The 16664-nt window shown below is 40.2% G+C and overlaps 1 protein-coding gene across 10 annotated transcripts in view; it reads left to right on the top strand.

Moving 5' to 3' along the window:
* The window catches only part of ATXN7L1 (ataxin 7 like 1), a 183571-nt gene extending 167476 nt beyond the window's left edge, over window positions 1-16095 (top strand). For 9 of the 10 annotated variants that reach the window (XM_054018381.1, XM_054018367.1, XM_054018389.1 and 6 more), the window contains 3 exons: window positions 3575-4511; window positions 9120-9194; window positions 12113-14759. In XM_054018381.1, the coding sequence (XP_053874356.1) occupies window positions 3575-4511; window positions 9120-9194; window positions 12113-12154 (1054 nt within the window). In that variant the 3' untranslated portion in view covers window positions 12155-14759. Of the gene's footprint in view, window positions 1-3574; window positions 4512-9119; window positions 9195-12112; window positions 14760-14839 lie in introns of those variants that run through there. The other variant, XR_008443842.1, reaches the window with a different exon arrangement.
* Window positions 16096-16664: the final 569 nt, after the last annotated feature.

The following is a 16664-nucleotide window of genomic DNA, read 5'->3' as shown; positions in this document are numbered from 1 at the left end:
GAATAGAGGGGAATAATCACTTCCCCCGATCTGCTGGCAATGCTCCTACTAATGTAGCCCAATATGCCGTTAGCCTTCTTGGCAAAAAGGGCGCACTGGTGACTCATAGCCAGCTTTTCGTCCACTGTAATCCCCAGATCCTTTTCTGCAGAACTGCCGCTTAGCCAGTCGGTCCCCAGCCTGTAGCAGTGCATGGGATTCTTCCATCCTAAGTGCAGTTCTCTCCACTTGTCCTTGTTGAACCTCATCCGTGTCCCTAGCCTCTGTTTGCCAGAAACTGGGAATGGGCTACGGGACATGGATCACTTGATGATTACCTGTTCTGTTCATTCCCTCTGGGGCACCTGGCATTGGCCACTGTCGGAAGACAGGATACCGGGCAAGATGGACCTTTGGTCTGACCCAGTATGTCCATTCTTATACTGAACAAAAATATCGATTACAGCCCAGTCCTTCTCTCTCATGCTGCTTGGCTAGCAGCACACTTTGTTGACCAATGTGCAGAGCATCATTGGTGTCAACTTTGCATGCTGTTCATTCTTTCCCCTCAAAACTGGAAGGAAAACTATATATCTGTGACAACCCCGAAGGAGACTGAAGGTGTTTAGAATAAAGGGGAATGGTGTCAGTACCATACAGTGAGCACTTGATACAGTGTGTCAAGATTTCATAACATGAGGTATTCCTGGCAGCACACAGGTTTCATGAAGCTCATTGGCATTGAGGTCTTAACACGTCCATTTGCAATGCAATATTAAACATATTTCACCATTATATTTTGCAACAGTGTCCTAAGCACTGCATATGGGCATGAGTTGCACCGATGCATTAAAAATAGCCGACATTACTAACATTTAAGAATTTAGAAAACAATGTAAAAACTGCACTTGGGGCTTGAAGATATGATTGTGGGAATTGTACTGCACAATGTGCATACTCCATCCAATATAACTACATTACTCTGTAATGTTTCATGTCACTCCATAGATCAGAGCTGTTATAGGCCTTCTATAGCAGTTATTAGATAACCCAGTTTTAATTTTATTTAAATATATTGCTGTTGAAATACTAAAGTTTGGCTTCTCTGACTAACCTTGTAGCCTACAAAAAATAAGGCTGCTGTGCTGGGAGACAGAGTTTGGAAACAGTGGGCTTGTTGCCCTAGGGGTTAGTTTCCTGCATAGCTGGGAGATAGCACGTGTTTGCTGCACAAGTGTTTCTCATCTTTCCGTAGTAGCTGTAGCAGTTTACTATCAGGTAAAGAGGAGGCTGTTCGTTAGACCAGCCTTCTGCTCAGAGCTATAGTTCCATTACTTTTGCCACCCAAAGGTAAAGCTGTGGATCCCCAGAATAGAAGCTCAGAAGATTTGTGAGCTACTAGTTTTGTTCATCCAGAGATTCAGCACTCAGGTGGCTGAGAGAGTGTGTCACTGGCATCGCGACTACCATGAAAAGTATAAAAAATCACTACCTCTGTCAATACTGTGAAACATGTTAAAAGGCACCATCCTGGTCCCATTGAAGTCAGTGAGAGTTTTACCTTGGATTTCAATGAGAGCAGGATCTAACCTTAAATGTTTTACCCAACTACTAGCTCAGCCTCTTTATGAAATCTCTACGTATGTTTAATATTTCTTTTTTTCAGTTAATTCTGTCAGCACTTTATTTGCCATATAACATAGAAAGTTCATGATACTGGGTCCCTAATTGTATCCCTTTCTTATCCTCTCCTTCTTCCAGACTGAGCTTTTCTCATCTTCCCCAACTGACTGCATTACAGTCCCTCTAAGCAGGGCCATTGGTAAAGCACTACTCTAGAACTGATGCTATTGCAGTCCCATAGCCATGGATCATGCAGCAGAGATGAGGGGTGAGATGAAGCAGTGTGCTGAGAATATGTTCCCCAGAATAATAATACTCATGTAGTACTTTTCATCTTACTCACAAAGGTGGGTAAGAATTATCACCCCCACTTTGCAGATGAAGAAAGCCAGGCACACAGAAGCTAAGCAACTTGCCCACAGTCACACAGCAAGTCATTGGCAGAGTTGAGACTAGCTCTTATTAATTCCTAGTTCCCAGGCCCCTGCATAATTCCATCCCCTCTCTAACATAAGCATTGTGTTAAGTGCTAGGCCCTTCAATTCTAGATAGATACTGCAAATAGGAGGTAGTTCAGAGAAGATCAATAAGAGAGTTAGGGAATCGGAACTACTTTATAAGGAAATACTCCGTTGAGGGTTTTTATGTATACTTGTCTGAGTGACCATTCTGGGGCCAGGGGGATCTGAGTCTATTAATCCCTGAAGGGTGTAAACATGGCTCGAAAAAGTTGTATTAGAGAGGCTGATACAAAGAGTGTAACTAGGAGAAATTGAATGAGATTAAGAAAGCTAAACTTTAGGCTGAATGGCAGGAAAAGGCCATGTAATAGTTTCCCAGAAGAAATGACAGAAGCCCAATTAAGGTAAGACTAGATAAAGCAATAAAATATATGCTAGAGTTGGCTGAATAGAAAACAAAATTCAATATAGATAACTAATTTCACTGGTAATTATTGAATAATATATTCTCCAAATAGTATTCAGCCACCTATAGAGCTGATTAAATACCACAAAAAAATGACAAGTTATTCAACAAAAATCAGTGAAATTCATCAGATAGGTATTTGACTAATCCTATCTGGCCAGCCCTAAAACGGGCTATAGGGAACAATCCTGCACTGACAGAGTGATGGACTGTGCTTTTCTAACTGCGCTGATCCTGTGATTCACAACTCAGAAACTGGCCAAGTTCAACAGCTTCCCACCCTCGTTGATCTGACCTGGTTCAGGTTAATGTTGAAGTGTCCCAGTAATCCAGCCTTTGAATACTTTCAAGAAAAACAGATGTAATATTTTTAAACATTATGGTTAGAGGTTGCGAGTCATGTGATTGAGCTTTTTTGTATTTCTGGGTTATTTTGTAAGGTGGGGAAGGAAACAGGAAATTAAATTTGGAATACAATTATTTAATTGAAACATTGAACTCAGAATTTTCACTTAGCACTTTTTGCTGAAGTGAAGCCTGGATCTAGATTAGCAGGTGTGTTGCAGGCAGGATTAAGAGGCATTGGCAGTGTTGTTTGCGGAAGCTTACACAGCATAATTCTCTGCTCAGGCCTGTGTATTACTCCCCCACTTTCTTCAGCATCAAATCAATACTCCAGATTTGAAACTACGCTTTGGGAAAATATAATTTAAGATCCATTTTAGGAAATTATTATAGTAATAAAATGTGTGCACATATTTATTTTAGGTTGAATCACAAAGGACCTAACATTAGAACTATGAGTTTAAAAAAGATAGACAGTTAAACTGACACAAAATGCACAATATAGTCTGTGGTATTGGAGTTAAAATTTACATGGTCACTAGGGATAATATTCAGAATTAGAATGTCTTTGGTTTGCTTTTTTTTCATAGTTTGGTCTGTCCAGAAAAACTCTTCCTATCTGCATTGCTCAAATTGAACCTATCAGATTGAATGAAAAATAAAAAATCTGAACCTCAATGTTTTTCTTTTTCATATTTAGGAAAATTCCTCCTGCGGCAGATAGCCCTATGCCTTCTCCAGCAGCACATATCACCACCCCTTTGCCGGCATCGGTTTTACAGCCTTTCAGCAACCCCAATGCAGTGTATATTCCTTCAACACCCATCAGCTCAAGAATCACTTCTTCTTACATAATGACATCAGCCATGTTATCGAACGCAGCCTTTGTGACAGCGTCGGATACGAATTCCATTGTGTCACACACCACAGCTTTTCCTCATGTGGCTGCAAGTTTAAGTATCATGGACTCAACTTTTAAGGCACCATCAGCTGTGTCACCAGTGCCAGCAGTCATCCCTTCCCCATCCCACAAGCCATCCAAAACAAAAACCAGCAAATCCTCAAAAGTCAAAGACCTATCGTCTCGTAACGATGAGTCTTCAAGTAACAAAAAGAAAAAGTCACAGTCTTCTTCCTCTTCATTATCTTTGCAAACATCCTCCTCGTCTTCATTTTCAGGGTCCCACAAAAAGAACTGTGTCCTGAACTCTAGTTCAACTTTGAACTCCTATCAGGCTACATCTTCCTATAACAGTATGTCTGTACACAATACAAACAATGGAACAAGCCCACTCAGTGCCAAATCGGAGCCCTCAGGACGGACTTCATTAGCAAGTAGCTCAACTGACTCAGTAAAACACATGAGCATGGTAGTAAGCAGTATTGATTCCTCTAATTTGTCTGCATCCTCCTTTGTGCACCATTCAGGGGACCATTCCCTGGCAGTACATAATGCAGTGTCTTCTCTACCCCTTTCTTTTGACAAATCAGAAGGAAAAAAACGTAAAAACTCTAGTACTAGTAGCAAAGCCTGTAAAATCACTAAAATGCCTGGTATGATTAGTGTTCACAAAAAGAGCACTGCCAACCTTATTTCTACGGTGCCAGATCCTCCAAACAGCTCTCTCTCTCGGCAGGTAAGGGATTCTTCCAGTTACTTCTCTGCAGGTCTTGTTTGCCTTATTTGAAATGTATTGAATTGTGAGGGAACCGGTTTTACAATTGTCTCAGACTCTGTTTTTCATCTTCTGACTTACTGTTTAGGCTGATGCAAAAATGTTTTTTCATTTGTTTTGAATCCAGTGTGGAAGGGAAGTTCAAGTGTGCACAACACCTTTGTGATACTTAATTCAAATATTTTTGTTTTACAAGTTATAACAGTCTTAATGCAACTATACAACTAGCCATTTATGTTTTAGAAATCAAATTGCCGGGGAAGGACTTTCAGAAGTTAATTCCTGCTCTTTGTTCATGGCTTGGTACAGTGCATGCAAATTCAATATGTAATCTATCTCAGTATAGCTCATCTCTGCACAGCTCATCAGATTTGGTTTCTTTATATACAGATGTTTTGCTTTTGGAGTGCTATTTTTTTTTCATAAACACATGCAAAATAAATGCCTGCTCCTGAAAGGTGGAGAGTACCAGTCACTCCCATGGATTCAGTGGCTGTTTTGTGTTCTCAGCATCTTTCTGATTCCAGACCTAAACCAAACTTGTTTTCCCCTTTGACCAGTACTACTCGTTCACTCCCTTTTTAGGGGTTTGGCTCCTAAATGAATTGTTCAAAGACTGGTGATAACCTCAGTTCTGTGAATTAGGATCCCCTTTATTAGACATCAGTCCTTATTCTGGAGTACAGTAACTTTTGGATTGGTGAACTCAATAAAGCTAATAAAATAGACTTATTTCATAGTTGGAACCAGGAGAATGGAAGTTCGCTTCACATGTGGATTTGTGTTAAAAACACTTTTATTTGTTTTTATTAACATTCAAATAATTTTTAAATAGCATGTGTTACACATAAAGCATAGTGACTGCTTTAAACATCATGACTGGATAATTCAGATCAATACGTTCAAAAGAGAAGGAACAGTAGTTTTCACAGAATACTGTGACTATTGGAACAATCCACAGTGCACTTATTACAGAAAACAAATTAGTAAAAGGGCTTAAAAGAAACTTATTTGAGCCCCATGTTGTATGGACTAGTTCATGGGTTCTCACCGTAGGGGGTCACAAACAAGGCTGTGGGAGAGAGGGAGGAGTTATGGCCATCCTCTCTTTCTTTATGGATAGATGGCAGTGTGGGAACCCAACGCTATTTCTGTTGTAACTGGGGTCATGGTATTGAAAAAGTTGTGATGCACTAGTTAATTATGATAGCTAGTTTAATACATAGAGCTGGTATTTGTGAAGTTAGCATTTATTTCCACAATAACCTGTATCTTCATTTGTTTTTAATTGCTTTTATAAATAGCAATGTTAAGGGGTTTTCCCTTTCCACTTTAATTGGGTGACAAATTCTGAACAGTTTGTCTGTTAGAGCAGATAGCTGATTGTCAGTCCCTCTAAGTTCTGTTGCTGGGCTCTTTTCCCTCCCAGATCTGTCACTGATTTGCTTTGTGACCTTAGGCAAATCATCAAACTTCTGTGCCTGATCTGTGAACTGCCTGTGTCTTCACCATCTGTCAAATGGTAGTATTTACATTTTTCAATGGAGAGGAAGGGTGTGGTCAGAAGCTTTTCTCTTTTTTGCTTATATTGAAACAATGGTACAGCCATCTCTGGATCCCCGATGCTGTTCCCCAATCAGAAGTAGGAAAACTTAAGTCAAAGTAAAATAAATTCATCTTAATCCCAGTTCTGTGCACCATTCATGGCTGTTTAACAGCACAGTTTCCCCCTTGAACTTGCTTTGTTGCCACAGACTGTATGTAGTACAGATTCCACCAGAGGGCTCCAAAGCAGCAGAGCTTCCAAGGAGGGCATTTCATTGAACGTTCTGGTAGCCAAAGCAGAGGTGTATGAGGCAATTTCCAAACCACCTTTATTGAGCAGTTGGTTATCGTTTTAACGTGCATGTGCTCAGAGCACTGAATTCAGTGCAGTTTTTAAATATCTAAATAAATAGAATCAAATAAAGGTTGTTACGATGCACCACCTAAATCTAGGATGGAGAATTGCCACTAATTATAGAGCTTTGAAATCCTGGGAGAAAATGGCGCCATATGCAGGCAAAAGTGTAAGGTGTGAGAATAAATACATTGTGGCCAAATGCATACCGATAAAACCTTTATTATAATTTATTATTGATATGCAATGCACACAAACAAAGCTAGTCCCTGCCCTGAGGGGTTTCAGTCTAGAACCGTGGTTTTCAATCTGTGGTCTACGGACCCCTATGCCTAAGATTTCCAAAGGGTCCACGCCTCCATTTGAAATCATTTAGAGGTCTGCAAATGAAAACAGGTTGAAAACCACTGGTCTAGAAAGGAGAGAAAGCTGTAGAAGACAGGACACGCTGCAAAACCCAGAGGTTGGGGATAGCTTTGTGTGTGGCTTTTTGTTTTGTTTTAAACGAAAACTCTCCCTCCGTGTGGACAGTGCAGAAGTGAGTTTTTGAAGGGAACGTGACTGAAGAGAGGATGGTTTGGAAAGGACATTCCATACATAGGAGCAGCACAGAAATGGGAAAAGAGGACAAATAGGGCTCTCAGACTGGTGAAATGGACAGAGTAGAGAGCCCCAAGGGAGGGCACCATTATGTATTTTCTCTCTCCTGCTACCAATAGAGATACAATAATTACATAACACACAGAGAGATGATTTATTTTGGCTTTTGAAAATGGATAATTTTGTTTCTTTGCATGGAATAATGGCATTGTTTTTCAGTTGTGGTTGATCACATGGCTTAATTATTTAGCTCTGTCCAGGTGACCTGGATTTAACCTCATCTCCAGACAGTCATTGGAGCACCAATATATCAGGGTGTGGCAGGGCCGGGCAGGGCTCTAGCAGTCCCCAAACACCTGCGCTGTTATGCCAGCATCCAAACCAGAACCCAGCCAGCCGCAGGATATGAGGGAACAGAAAGGTGGCTTGAGGGTACCTTTCTGCCCTACCCTATGCTCCCCCTGCATCCTGCACCAAACACAGCTCATTTGGACACAAGGATCAACTTCCCCACATTTGAAACCATTTTCAAACCATTTGAAAATCACTAGTGGGGTCAGTTAAACAGAAAGCATGCTATGGATAGAATAGTGAAGCAGTGTCCATAGCTCAGCCCACTGAATCTAGGTATTGTAAGGCATGGTATAATATGGATCAGAATCCCCAGTTATGGGGCACATGGAGAAGAGATTTAATACCTCTTCTGTCGCACTTTTTATAATCAGACATTCTAACATAGTCTGTGCAAAATCCTGCCCCACGAGATGGAGGCAGAAGGAAGCATTGGGTAGGTGGGGAGGCTAATACAACTTATATATTCCATGGGAAGAAGAAAGCATGTAAGTGTCCCTCTCCTCAAATGCAATGTAAACTCCCTGCCCACTGGGCTAATAAATTGATCTGGCTTCTTGTGTACTATAGAAGGACCATGTCAATCTGATTGAAAAATGCTCTCTTCCCTTTTTCCTCTGACCAACTAGCAGAGGGAAGGATTTGCTCTGAATCAACATGTGTGTTATGGCTTTGAGACTCAGTACAGGGAAATAAACATGTCGAAGGAAACAACAAACATGATAGAGAGGGTCTCTGTGCAGTTGAGACAACATATATATCTATGAGAAATAGCTAGAAAAGAAGCAATTGCAAGGGTCCATAAAGTGTCTAAAATGCTGAAAGGTACAATATAAAGGAATGGATGCAACAGACCTATTTATGAAAGTAACAGACTCAGGATGCAAACTGAAGCTAAAAACAAGGACAGGAACTTAAGAGGCATTGGGAAACCTTGCTTTACTCAGAGGGTGATTAATATGTAGAATAAACTATACAAAAGACAGCAGTAAAAGCTGCAACCTCGACTATACTTTAAAAGGATTTTGTTAGACAACGCCTAACAAAAGGGTGTTTAAAGGTATAAACATTAAACTAGGGGAATGCAAGGTAGGTTACTCCATTCTAATATTCAACAGTGTAATCAAAATAGTCATAAGTGTCCCCCTGCACGACAGTTAGAGGTAACTGAGTATAATACAGCACTTCCCATTTGCAGCTGTTAGGGCTGTAGATTCACAGGGCCAGGTACTGGAAGTTGACCATGACACACAGCAAAATGTAATAAAGTTTGAGGTCAGAAATCCAAGGACTGCTCAAGACTCAGCAGCTTGAGGCCTTTGCAATTGTCCACTAGCTTGAGGTGCTGCAATAGATTAGCTGTAGCCCAGTGCATCAGTCTGAAATCAGTCTGTAGCCCACAAGTCAAAGTCGGGTTACTACAAAGCTAGACAGAGGGTCTATCTGATTTGTTGTTTTTCCATCCCATACTGTTCCAGTTAGTGTTTCCTATGTGCTTTGTGAAATGTAACTACATTTGCCTGCCTTTAACAGGGTCTGTGAGATCACTAGGATTATATCTAAGGAAATTTGTTTTTCAATAGACAGTAGCAGTTACCTCTGTTTTCTAAATAAATGTAAAACATGCTTTCAACAGTAAAGAAAACAAGGCCAATACAGGCTTCCTATGCATCTGACAACAATGTGCCTTTCAATACTATTCAATTAATGTCTTTCAGATTGGAAAAAATAGCAGTGTAGCTTTGTCACAATCCAGTCCTTCAAGTACATCAAACCCAGTACACAACAGACAAGTAAGTTTTGGGGTTGTTGTTTTTTAAGCGAAAGTCACTTCAGTAGTAAAATAGCAGATACTCTGTCAAGAAATGTCTGAATTGTTTTATGTATTAAATTATATTTTTAAGCTTTGTCCTCTGTAGATTTAATCTTTTTATAAATTAATATTAGATTCCCCCCCCCATTAAGATTCTTTTGCAGCTGTTTATTGCTCCCAAAGAGTGTATGAATGGTGAGTTTCCTGCATATTGTTGGTCACCCACACCACTGCCCAATCAGTTTGTCGTTTGCCTGGCCAGCTGTCTCTGATGTGATGGAACACCAGCCAGCAGCCGCTGAAACAGTGCTTTACAGATAAAACTCACTGCAAAAGGAAATTGACTAGGCTCATGCAGTTGCAATCAGAAGAGAGAAGTAGGGCAGAGAAGTATTTGAGAGGAGGAGACAAGGGCTTGTCTACACAAGGAAATTGACTGGCACAGTCATACAAACGCCGTAGATACTCGTTCATTAGCCCGTTCGTTTATAAGCCGACCCCCCAAGATGGTTAGGTAAAGATAGCAAAAACTGTATGACCCTATACTTCAGGGGTTGGCAAACTTTGGCTCCTGGCCCGTTAGGGTAAGCCGCTAGCGGGCCTGGACATTTTGTTTCCCTGGAGCATTCACAGGCACGAAGCCCCTCAGCTCCCAGCATTGGCTGAGAACGGCGAACTGTGGCCACAGGGAGCTGAGGGGCTACATGCCTGCAGACACTCCAGGTAAACAAAACGACAATGTATTAGATATTCAATTCAGTGATTCCATAAAGTTTAAAATCATCAAATTTTGGTGTAGACCCGTTTATAAGCCGACCCCCCGCTCTTTTTTACCAAAAATATTCAGCTTATGAATGAGTATATATGGTACTCTGAATCTGACTCCTTCCCACAGCATCAGACATCACTGAGGGCATGAACAATACTCTGCCATCCCTGTCTGTCTGTCCTACTGTTTGCTGCAATGACTACCTTGTTGTGTTTCTATAACGGAGCTTGTTTGAGAGGGCAGGTTGTTGGCCTGTTGCTAAACCTGGAGGACTTGTGGACTACTTTTCATTTAGTCTCTACCCTTTGACATGTCCAGCTTGGACGGCTCTACCAGGAGTTAAACTCCCACCAGGCTAGCTCTCAGGGTCATTGGAACACAAAAGCCTTCCCACTGTATCAAGTCCCCAGAGAAGGATAAGATATTCCCCCTTAACTATTCCCCATATGGACAGTCTACTTCAGAATAGAAGTGACTTTTTCAGGAATAAGTACGCCACTCACAAAGCAGTCAATGCTGGTCAATTTTCCCCATGTAGACAAGAGAGGAGAGAAACAAACAGCAGGAATAGTGATAGTCCTAATGCTGATAGCTTGCATCATTTTCCCCCATTGACAATAATCTGAATCACCTCGTTTAGAGATGAACTGCTAAAATATGACCTAAAATAAAATAATGTATTCCCCCTTGCTTGCTGATTTAACGGAGGAAGTACATGGAGGAAGAACTACTATTAATAAACAAATGCATTGGAAAATCTCTCCTTGCACACTGGCTTTTTGTTTTGAGAGAATGACATCCAAATGCCAACAGCAGTCGGGGCGAAAGCTGTTATAAGGCATAATACAGATTTTTGGTTGATTTAAGGGGTAATTCCTGTTTTGTTCTTTCAGCTGCACCATCTATACACAACCCCGGGAATAAGGCTTGTTAGTTAACTGCTGTACTGGATCCACCAGTGAGAACCCAAGAGTACAAAACATTGATTTTGTGGCAATCGTACATAAACAGAAGCTATTACACTGTTGCCAGCTCTTGCAGTTTTATCAAGCATTGCAATATTTGGTGATTTTTTTCTAAAGCCCCAGCTGTTAGAGTCATTAAGAGAAAATCTGAGCTTTCATTTTAAAAAAAGTAAGGTTCTAGCCCTCACAGTGGCAGTTAAAGCTTGAAAACATGAACCCTAAACGCAAATAAACCAAAATATATTGCTGTTTTTAAATCTCATGATTTAGTGGGGCCTGACTCAGGGTTTTTGAATGATTGGGGTTAATACTGATCATATGAATTGGCAACAGAGTGCTCTGGAAGTCAAATATTAGGCTTATGCTACATGACAATGTCTCTTTTTGTAAGATTTTTGTCAATTTCATAAACTGATCTGATATCTGAAAGTTGCTGCAATCGGGATATTGTCACAGTAGCCTGCGCTGTGTGGTTTTTAATAAACCATAATGGAGTTGGTAAAATGATGACTTTACCTGAAAATGTCTTCTACCTGTTGATGTCAGCTGTGAACTAAAAGCAGACTTCCCCAGAATTACTGGCCATAACATCCATCCCTGCATTAGATTTATAACTAATCATTTTTTTGTCTTTGTAATATTTTTAGGTACCTGACTGTTTTAATATTTCAAGCCCTCATTGTATTATGTTTTTTAAATATGTATAACCAGATCACTGTAGTAAGAGGTGACAGTGCATTGTATGTCATTTGGGATTACAATAGCTTTTCTGCCTAAGGCTAGTAGAGATGTGATGTATAAGGAAAAGATTCTTTAGAACTGCCTCCTGTTTGTTATTTCACATTTGCCCTGATTCTTGTGTTCATTGTCAGTGTATCACTGAATCTCTTTTTTTTAAACCCTACACACACTCTCAACAAGAAACAAACAGCATATTTGATGCAGCTTCTTTTCATTGTAATGAGTTTATTTATTTCTTAGAAAAAGAGAATTTATTTCTCAAAAGGGATTATACTTTATTTGTTATGAGATTTAAGAAAAACAAATTCTTTTTTTAAGCTTTGCAGCAGGTGCATTATTAAAGTTGTTACAGTATTGAATGAACAAGTGCATGTACTGGGAAATGTTTCATGGTTTTGAAACTGGCTCTGGTTTCTCTTTTAGAAAACATCAAATCGGACTGGTAGGATAAGGACTCTTCCATAGCAAGGAAAAGGAACCAGCCTATAATCTCTAGCTCTCAGCAACCCTACACCACAGAGTTTTTATTTTCTGTGTCCTGCAGGTGGATTTAACCTTTTATCAGTTTGTGGTTCTAAATTAAATTTACAGAAAACTGCTATAATAGTGGATTGTTTAGTTTCTCGCTTGTATTTGCCACTGATCTGTGCATTCTGCTTTGTTCTGTTTCATGCCTTCTCAAGCTGTTAATGTTGCTTTGCTCCCTTTGTTTCTTACAACAGTAACAGTGGACATTCCAAAATAATCTAATTCATGGCTTGGATTTTAAATTGTCCCCCAAAATTGTTGTCATTAATTACAAACTACATTAATCTCTGGATTTGTGCTTGTTTTATGGATAAAAAATATTACCTAGTGCATTTCTCAGCAGTTTGTAACAACTGGGGCATTGCAACTTTAAGAACTAATTTTGATGGGTGCTCAGCTCCCATAACTCCCATTGATTTCATTGGGAGTTCTGAGTGCTCAGCGTCTCTGAGGATCAGGCTCTTAAGGAGTCTGTACTCCAATCAACGCATGGAGGATTTACACATCTAACTCCTGCTAAAGTTAGTAGGAACGCAACGTGAAAATTCCCCATATCGTGGTGGGAGTTGTGACCCCTAATATCATACTATTGGTTTGCTTCATTAAACAATTTGGGTTTGCAAGGACAGGAGTTGAACAGATTGGTTTGCATCAATAGAATTGCACTGACAGTGTTTCTTATAGGATTACTGATTTTTTTTATATAAAATGTAGATTTTATAATCAGAAAATTGATACCAGGTACTGGAACATTAGTACAGAGGAATTAATTTTTATTTCTACAGTGTTAAAAGTGCACTTATATGCTGGTTTATTTACATCTTGGGGAAAAGAGAGACTGCAGATAGTAAGGAGATTACTTTTTTCTTTTTTTAAAAAAGAAGGCTTAAGGCAGATTTTAAGAATTATAAAATGTTTAAGGAATTATAAACGAGGCTAGATCCTTTGAAAAAAGTTTAGAAGATATTCTTAAAGTAAATTTTTATAGTGTTAATTTTGTAATAATTTATGTTTTACTATATTTCGGAGCTAGCTGACCGGAATAGTTTCAGAAACAGTATGAAATGTAGGAAAGTTTAAGCAATGTTTATATTTTTAAAATGTTCTTTGAATTGTTTTTATTGAACATTTCTTCAGACTGAAAAATGTGTACATATCTTTGTTATTTTTGCACAATTTTTGTCTTGTTCAGTTTTAGAAGCAGAACTATGTTTGTTTTTTAATTTATTTTGGTTGTAAAACTGCAGGAATTTAAAAATCTTAGTAACAAAGTTACCCTCTGTAATTGATGAAGTGTCCCTCTGCTTCCAGAGGAAAAACAGTGCTTTTGGGATTCAGCGGCTGCTTCTGAGAAATAATGCTTGTCAGTGACTGAAGGAGTAATTCATTAGTTTTAAGAATTTTTAGCTCTTTACATGCATCTTTTAATTGGAAAGCTGGAACATGGCGACTAACCTTTGAATGCTGCTTAAATTTGTTTTCAATTGGCTTAGGCCTGACAGCATTTGGTGAAAGCTAAGTATCAAGTGAAAACCCATGGTATTTCTCCCTTCATTAAAGAAGCATTATTTGATTTTATATGTATTAAAAACTTCAGCCTGAAAAGTGAAATGGAAATAAACCTTTTTAAAAATGGATATAAACTGGACCAGCCTATAATGCATTATTAGTGTAGCATTCACTCAGCAGTTCTTTTTCTCCCTCATTTGCCTGAAGATCTTGTGATTTGTTTCCAGCAATATAGGCTCAGAAGCTTTGGTTGTTACACATACGCAATGCATAGGCCCGTCAGCCATAAAAAAAATAAAAAAAGCAACTTGGATAACTTGTATGCCTTCTTTTGTATTGATGTAACAATTGTAAATAGTGCTGATCGACCTTTGTAGAGAATAGTTTATACGGCATATTCTATTATTGCTGATTCTCAGTGAACTATTGTTTTAAAAAAAGAAAAAAAATGAAATTTTTCTATTTACACCTTATATTTTGTTATGCTGTTGACCCATGGCACTTTAACAAAACTCTGTGGGTTTTGCATAGCTGGTCAGTCATGGGGTATATTAAATAACTGTTGTTGCACAGAAATGAATTTGCACCTGCTATATTGTGCTTTCCTACTTCAGATTTTAGAAATTTTTCCAGAAAACTTTTGAAGAAAGCATGTCCAATCATTCTAAAAAAAATAATGCCATACTTGTACAGTCAATTTCTTTTCTACAGTCCATATTTTGTAACACTAAGTATTTTCATTCTTTGTCCTGCACCTTTCTGTGTTAGCAGTATCAAATAGAATTCATTCCATGCTTGTGATAATTGTAAGCAGAATAAATGTCTAAAGTAGGTGTAAATAGTAAATTCTATGGCTTACAGTTTAAAAAAAGGAAAAACAGAACAAACATGTATCTGATTGATACTGCCATGGTTCAACACCGGGCCTGGAGATATTCTCTAGTGAGCGATTGTATTTTTTGTTTTTTGCTTTATTATTATTTTTTTTTTTGTAACATGGCTTTGTAAATAAAATAATTTATATGTTTGTAAGAAAAAATGTGCAGTGTCATTATTTAACTTTAAAAACAAATGTGTATATATTTTAAAATTGTACTTTTCTTCATTTCACAGGGGAAGATTAACTCCTGTGCGGAGAACCAGCCAGTTGGACTAAACGGGGTTCTGTGACCCTTTCTCAAGGTGCCCAGAACCGTAAGCCGCTGGTACACCTCTGCCTCAGCAAGTGAGAGCTTTGGCAGAGCTTAAACTGTGACAGCTCCCTGCCACACCAGTCGGTCGGCCTCATCAACAAACTCCTCAAGAATTTGCCAGGTAACATGCAGTGAACCCCAATTTCCGAGTTCCCCAGAAATATCTCTCTGCAGTGCCCAGTCCCTTTGACTGGACACACTCAGAAATTAGTAGGTCCACTAGTCTCCAAGAAGACAGAATACACACCAGCCTGCTGGTTCAACTGAGGATGAATGCCTTATTTTAGTGTAACAGCACTGGGACGAATTTATAATAAAACAAAAATAAGTTTATTAATAAACAACATAGATTTGTGATACCAAGCAAGAGAAAAAGAGAGACAAGGATGGTTACAAACAAAACAAAAATAACACATTTTCTAGTGACTAAAACATAACGTTAGCAAGCTACAGTCTTTGCCTGCTAATCATAACCCCTCTCCAGCCCTTCTCCTCATGGCAATCAAATCCTCCCTTGCCCTCAGCAAAGCAACCCCTGACAGTCTCAGCTAGACACTGGAAATTAGCCAGGATTTTTACCCAACAGGGAACTGGCCAGTTTGCGAGACTGAGTTTTGGGGCAGGAAGTAACACATCCTGTTGCCTGTGTTTTCCTCTTGCCCCAAAACAGTAAATAAAATATTGGCATAATATCTGATACTTAATAATTAACTGAATGCTAACACTTTTCACAAAGTGATTGTTCCGTATCTGACCTCTGTCCTCATCTTCAAAGGAAACCATCACAACATCTACAAAAGATGAGCCTGGGAGTTTAAATTCATAACTTTACTCGACACTAAAAATAATGGATTTAATAAAGACACTAATCTGTAACCCACTGACCTCCTTTTTTGTCTTATGGCTGCAGTGTTAACTGGCTACTTTACCTTCAATGGTCTCTTACAATATGTTACTCCTGGGGGAATTATGCACCACTGCGCACACGAAGAATTCATGTTCCCCCCAGATTTTTTTTTTCTCTGCAGAATATAGATTCTGCTGAAGAGGCACTGCAGTTACACTTTTCGCCCTCCAGGGGCTGCTGTGGCTCCAGAAGAGAGAGCAACAAGCCAGCAAAGAGGGATGTGGAGAGACTGCATTCCTCACAGCCGGGCCAGGTGAGGAGGCACAGAACGGACAGAGCGTGGCTATTGGGGGGGTCACAGAGTGGGGTTCAGAAGGACTAGTGTGGTGGGGACAGACTGGGGCGGGGGCTCAGAAGCTAGTGGGGTGACAGCATTGAGCCAGTGGTTGAATGGGAGGGGGGCTGCATGGCCACATGGGGACAGGGCTGCAGAGACACATGGGGATGGGGGTAGGTAGGCTGCAGGGCCACATGGGAACAGGGGAGGGGAGGCTGCAGGGACACAGGTAGGAGGGCGGTGTGGGGACTCATGGAAGGTGGGAGGTATGCTGCAGGGACACACAGGGATAGGGGCTGATGTGCCTGATAGAGGCTAGAGGTCAGCCAGGGTCTGCATGGGGGACAGGGCCAGCTTCAGGCACCAGCTTGTGCTTGGGGCGGCACCTGGAGGAGGGCAGCGCGGTGCTCTGGCCGCTGGGGAAAGCGGAGGCCCGGCCGAGGCTCACCACCCTCCCCCCGGTGCTCTGGCCGCCGGGGAAAGTGGAGCCCCGGCCGGGGCTTGCCGCCCTCCCCCTGGCGCTCTGTCCGCCGGGGAGAGCGGAGCCCCGGCTGGGGAGAG

The sequence above is a fragment of the Malaclemys terrapin genome, chromosome 1 (assembly GCF_027887155.1).
Source record: "Malaclemys terrapin pileata isolate rMalTer1 chromosome 1, rMalTer1.hap1, whole genome shotgun sequence".
In the NCBI taxonomy this organism is placed as follows: Eukaryota; Metazoa; Chordata; order Testudines; family Emydidae; genus Malaclemys; species Malaclemys terrapin.
This window is presented reverse-complemented; position numbering and strand designations above follow the sequence as displayed.